This window comes from Myxocyprinus asiaticus, chromosome 39 (assembly GCF_019703515.2).
Source record: "Myxocyprinus asiaticus isolate MX2 ecotype Aquarium Trade chromosome 39, UBuf_Myxa_2, whole genome shotgun sequence".
NCBI classification, from domain to species: Eukaryota; Metazoa; Chordata; class Actinopteri; order Cypriniformes; family Catostomidae; genus Myxocyprinus; species Myxocyprinus asiaticus.
The window spans coordinates 21,729,743-21,735,387 of record NC_059382.1 but is presented as its reverse complement, the minus strand read 5'-3'; the positions used below and the strand labels follow the sequence as shown (position 1 = coordinate 21,735,387).

The following is a 5,645-nucleotide window of genomic DNA, read 5'->3' as shown; positions in this document are numbered from 1 at the left end:
TGCCATGTGTGAACACACCCTTAATCTCAGTAAGTCCTGTTATTTGACACTTTCACTCATTGATTAATCATTACTCAAGTAATCATGGCTGACTATGAATACTAAATTTCTCCATTGGCATCTGAAACTGAAAACTATTGATTTGCAGTGATGCTGCATCATAGCCGCTAGGTGTCAGTGTAAATCCAAGATGACACAAAGACAAAAGTTACTGAGTGCACCTAGCTATGCTCTAGGGGGCAGACTATTGTTTTTATGCCTCCCCTAACATTCTATTTCTGAACATTTTAGCGTGATCCATACAAATGTAGATTCGAGAAACGTGTGTTTGTGAGCCAACTAAATAATAATAACAAATAAAAATAAAACACATTTATTAAACGTTTACACATGGTCAAGTCAACGTGACGGCGATGGTTTACTTTCAGTTTTGGAGGCTGCTGTGCAGATGATTGTATGACTCATTAAAGCTAGGGTGTGCAATCTTTTCCAGAACATTTTTTTTGTTATACTGGTTGAATGTCTTTTCACATCCTGATAGCAATCAATAATTTAAGTGGTCTAAATGTAAACACACACACACACACACACACACACACACACACACACACACACATATATATATATATATATATATATATATATATATATATATATATATATATATATATATATATATATCTTCTGTGGAAGGGACGGGACTAAAAAAATGATCGACCAATCATTGCATTCGGTCCGAATATAATGATAGGATGTCCTTCCTGTCTGTCAATCTATATTTGTATACCACCGCGTAACTTGTTCGCGCAAACAATCACACGTCATCAGCGGGTTCCTTGAAGCTGTGCAGAGCGAGCGCGAGAATGGAAGGCGATCCGCAGCTACCTTATGTTCCTCCTGAACCACCAGTAAAAGGAAACAAGAAAAGAAAGTCCGTGTTAGAAACTTCTACAACGAAAAAACATCTGGATCAAGAGCGTGCTAAAAGCAGAATTAACTCTGCTCTGTGTGTGTTCATGTGTGATAGAGGAGGCGTGGCTTTGGAGACACCTCTGAAGGGAGGGCTTTCAAAACTAGCTTGCTAACTGCTAGCCTCTCTGGATTACGCACCCTAGCATTAAGTCCAGCCCATTCATGGGGCTGTACGTAAATATACTGCACTGCACTCTCCCAAATCTTTTCGAGAGAACTTTATCGTGAACATGAAGGACATGATTCGGATTCAGTAGTTCATGTAACGTCATTTCAACTGAACATTGGGTTCTCAGCATTTGTTATTGTTTTGGTTTTGCATAAGATCTTTTCATTGAAAGCAATGGAGTGGCTGAAAAAAAAACGTTGACATCTATAGACATTCACTATTCTGCATAATGATCAGACGTGAATCTGGAGCTCAGTCGGTGGATATGATGTCATTCCCTCCAGACTGGTTTGTCGAGGTAAGATGGTGCTGCAATTTGAGCTGGTGCGAAATGTGTATAACTGCTTATGTATTGGTATGTGGCCATATATAAACATATTTGTTATATAGATGAAATGGCAATTTTGTAGTATTATGAAATATGTGTTGCATATATGTACAAGTATGTGACTTTATTTCAGTGAAAACTACATGAAGATGCATGCTATATTATGTGTTTTACATATATTGCCATATTTCAGATTGGGACACCGCATACAGCAGTACCTGTTGCAAAATATATCCTAAAAGCTCACCATTGAAAAAACTGATGGAAATAATTTATATAAAAGAATCAGTAAATAAGGATAATGAATAAGTGGCAATAAAATCTGCATGTCAACAAAAACTTCTAAATGTGTGTTCCATGTTTTTCCAGCCATTACATTGTTCCCCCTATTTGTCAGCTATATGTATTTTTTCCCTCTCTTATTTTTCTTTAGATTAGTCAAACTGTGGATGACTCCAGCCATGTGCTCCACTGTCCCCCCACTAATAAATGTCATACCTCTAGGAGGGGGGAAATGTAGCCACATCACAGTGCCCCGTCTCTTCATAACAGACCTGATGACAGATCTCGTGGTTGGAACATGTTTGATACGAAGGCAGATTTACTCAACTATTCCATGCATTTCACTTCATTGTTTCTGTGTATGGTGATCATGTTAACGAGACAGATCAAAGGATGCAGCATAGAGAGTGAGGATATTGTAAAAAAGATTGCAGCGGAGCTGCGCAAAATGGTACTATGTGATTTGGATTTTTTTTTACCTTATTAATTGTTGATGCAAATTTGCAGTTATTTCCAAGTTAATTGCTAAAAGTTTATCCGTTTGACAGATTCACATGTCCAAATCATGCTGCCTGTGCTGTGCTTTTCTTATGACAGGAAACAAATGATTGCATGTTGTACACTCCATCTCTAGCTGATTATGAGGTATGTGATTTTACATGTTATGGTTAATTATTAATATTTGATTGTGCTGCTAAAAATATTTTCTGTAGCTCTCTCTCTCTCCCGAAGTGCCGACTCCGGTGGACTTTATCACTCTGGTCGGCTTGATTAGCCTGATTAGGGGCCAGGCATGTGTCATCATGGCCCGGCCCCGCCCTCCTCCTTGCCACAATCCAGTTCTTGAATTAATTTGCATAAACAATGTGTGAATGTTGTTGCATTTATTCATGAATTTAAAATGTCAAAAATCACTCTTACCCACCTTATTGAACTTGGGCTGAAATGTGTTGCCAAACTACTGGGAATGTCTTGAGCAATATTGTCATATGTATATATATATTTTTTTTTAGATCATTCTGGCTCCATTCCTTTCGGTGTGGATGCCACATCATGCAAAAGCAAACGTTTTCGGTTGTTAATGCCATTGTAGAAACATCCTGTTCACTGGTATATTTGTGGGTTCATGATTAATTTATTCCTCAAACGAAAGTTTCTGATAACAGGAGGTTACCAAGATAAAGTGAGTAGTATTCGGCTGGTCATGTGATCTCAACATGGCGGTGCCCATGAGTGTGCACCCAGCTCTATGTAGACTAAAACTGCTTTTCTGGAGGACCGATATGACTGGAGTCTTCATCTCATGTCAGTGTATATAATTTTAAGCACATTTCTTTTTTTTAACAATACTGTTCATTTCTTTGTGTAAACCTTTTTTAATTAGCCAAAAAATTACAGAGGGCCCTTTAATATGAAAATAATATAAATGCATTTATATCCTCCTATGAGATACTGTGAACAGTGATGAAGTGCCTGGCTTTTAGATTTTTGTGAGGAACTAGTGTGTTACAGCTGCTGGGACATTTTTTTGTTCTTTGTTTATTCTTTCGCTGAACTAAAGTTTATGCAGGGTTTCATAATGGAATACATTTCTGGAGTCATTCTGCAAGTTTGTAAATTTTGAATCAGGACCAAATTTTTGTATATACATACTACATACAGGTTATTAATCTTTGTGTCATCTCCTTTAGCAGAACTGCTCCAGATCCACACTTACATGCTTTGCATTGGAAGTGAATGTTCTAGTCCTTGAAATCAAGAGTGTGACCTGGAATTCTAAGCAATTATTTAATATGCTCAACAGACTGAGCAAAAAGGTGAGTTCATAATCTGCATTGTGGATTATGTAATCCAGCAGTTTTAATAATCCATTACTAGACAAGTGCCTATATATTTCTGAGCCATTACCTTCGTAGCCAAGATATTGGTTAATAAAACTAATTTTACTTCATAAGATTGTGTAAGAATGTATTTTCTTAATATGGGTTACTAGATTGCTCCATTGGTGCAGGTGGGAAAATAACCCTGCTGCAGCCAATCCTACGACTAAACCTCTACAATACTAGGCTCAGGATGAGTACTGCAAAGTGATCTAGGGTAGGATAATGAGACAGTCAATAGTTTGTTCACTGTGACTTTGTAGGCTTCCGAGGACTCAGGATGTATTAGTATATTTGGGAACTGGCAGTTTAGTTAACTAGGAGGAAGGGGAACCACATGGTTAAAGGAACAATAAACGTCTATGGACAGCATTTGTAGCATGCTGTCAGTTGCCACAGAAAACAATTTTGACTAGTTTGTAAAAAACAAAAAACAAAAAAAAAAACACGTTTATAGTAATGCAATTACTACAGAAGGCTAGCAAACTGATCTGTGAAAAATAGAATCTATCACACGGTTTTCAAAATATAGCCATAACACTTAAACTTTACACGTTAGCACGATTAGTGTAATATACAGTGCATCCGGAAAGTATTCACAGCGCTTCACTTTGTTACAGCCTTATTCCAAAACGGATTAAATTATTTTCCTCAAGTCTACAAACAATACCCCATAATGACAATGTGAAAGAAATATGTTTGAAATCTTTGCAAATTTATAAAAAAAAAAAAAAAAAAACCCTCACACATGTACATAAGTATTCACAGTCTTTGCTCAATACTTTGTTGAAGCACCTTTGGCACCAATTACAGCCTCAAGTCTTTTTGAGTATGATGCTACAAGCTTGGCACACCTATTTTTGGGCAGTTTCTCCCATTCTTCTTTGCAGGACCTCTCAAGCTCCTTCAGGTTGGATGGGGAGCATCGGTGCACAGCCATTTTCAGATCTCTCCAGAGATGTTCAATCGGGTTCAAGTCTGGGCTCTGGCTGGGCCACTCAAGGATATTCACAGAGTTGTCCTGTAGCCACTCCTTTGTTATCTTGGCTGTGTGCTAAGGGTTGTTGTCCTGTTGGAAGATGAACCTTTGCCCCAGTCTGAGGTCCAGAGCGCTCTGGAGCAGGTTTTCGTCAAGGATGTCTCTTTACATTGCTGCATTCATCTTTCCCTCGATCCTGACTTGTCTCCTAGTTCCTGCTGTTGAAAAACATCCCTACAGCATGATGCTGCCACCACCATGCTTCACTGTAGGGATGGTATAAGCCAGGTGATGAGTGGTGCCTGGTTTCCTCGAGACATGATGCTTGCCATTCAGGCCAAAGAGTTCAATCTTTGTTTCTCATGGTCAGAGAGTCCTTCAGGTGCCTTTTGGCAAACTCCAGGCGGGCTGTCATGTGCCTTTTACTGAGGAGTGGCTTCCGTCTGGCCACTCTACCATACAGGCCTGATTGGTGGAGTGCTGCAGAGATGGTTGTTCTTCTGGAAGGTTCTCCTCTCTCCACAGAGAAATGCTGGAGCTCTGTCAGAGTGACCATCAGGTTCTTGGTCACCTACCTGACAAAGGCCCTTCTCCCCTGATCGCTCAGTTTGGCCGGGCGGCCAGCTCTAGGAAGAGTCCTGGTGGTTCCAAACTTCTTCCATTTACGGATGATGGAGGCCACTGTGCTCATTGGGACCTTCAATGCTGCAGAAATTTTTCTGTACCCTTCCCCAGATCTGTGCCTTGATACAATCCTGTCTCGGAGGTCTACAGACAATTCCTTGGACTTCATGGCTTGGTTTGTGCTCTGACATGCATTGTTAACTGTGGGACCTTATATAGACAGGTGTGTGCCTTTCCAAATTGTGTCCAATCAACTGAATTTACCACAGGTGGACTCCAATCAAGTTGTAGAAACATCTCAAGGATGATCAGTGGAAACAGGATGCACCTGAGCTCAATTTTGAGTGTCATGGCAAAGGCTGTGAATACTTACGTACATGTGATTTTTTTTTTTTTTTGTTTTTTTCATTT

The 5,645-nt window shown here is 39.4% G+C and overlaps 1 protein-coding gene across 1 annotated transcript; it reads left to right on the top strand.

The window, feature by feature from the left end:
* The first annotated feature begins 799 nt into the window (after positions 1-799).
* il15l (interleukin 15, like) lies at positions 800-5,645 on the top strand. The gene is made up of 5 exons (XM_051678918.1): positions 800-1,439; positions 1,903-2,202; positions 2,349-2,396; positions 3,443-3,568; positions 3,745-5,645. Exons 2-5 carry the CDS (start codon positions 2,050-2,052, stop codon positions 3,772-3,774), a joined length of 357 nt encoding a protein of 118 aa, XP_051534878.1. The 5' UTR covers positions 800-1,439; positions 1,903-2,049; the 3' UTR covers positions 3,775-5,645.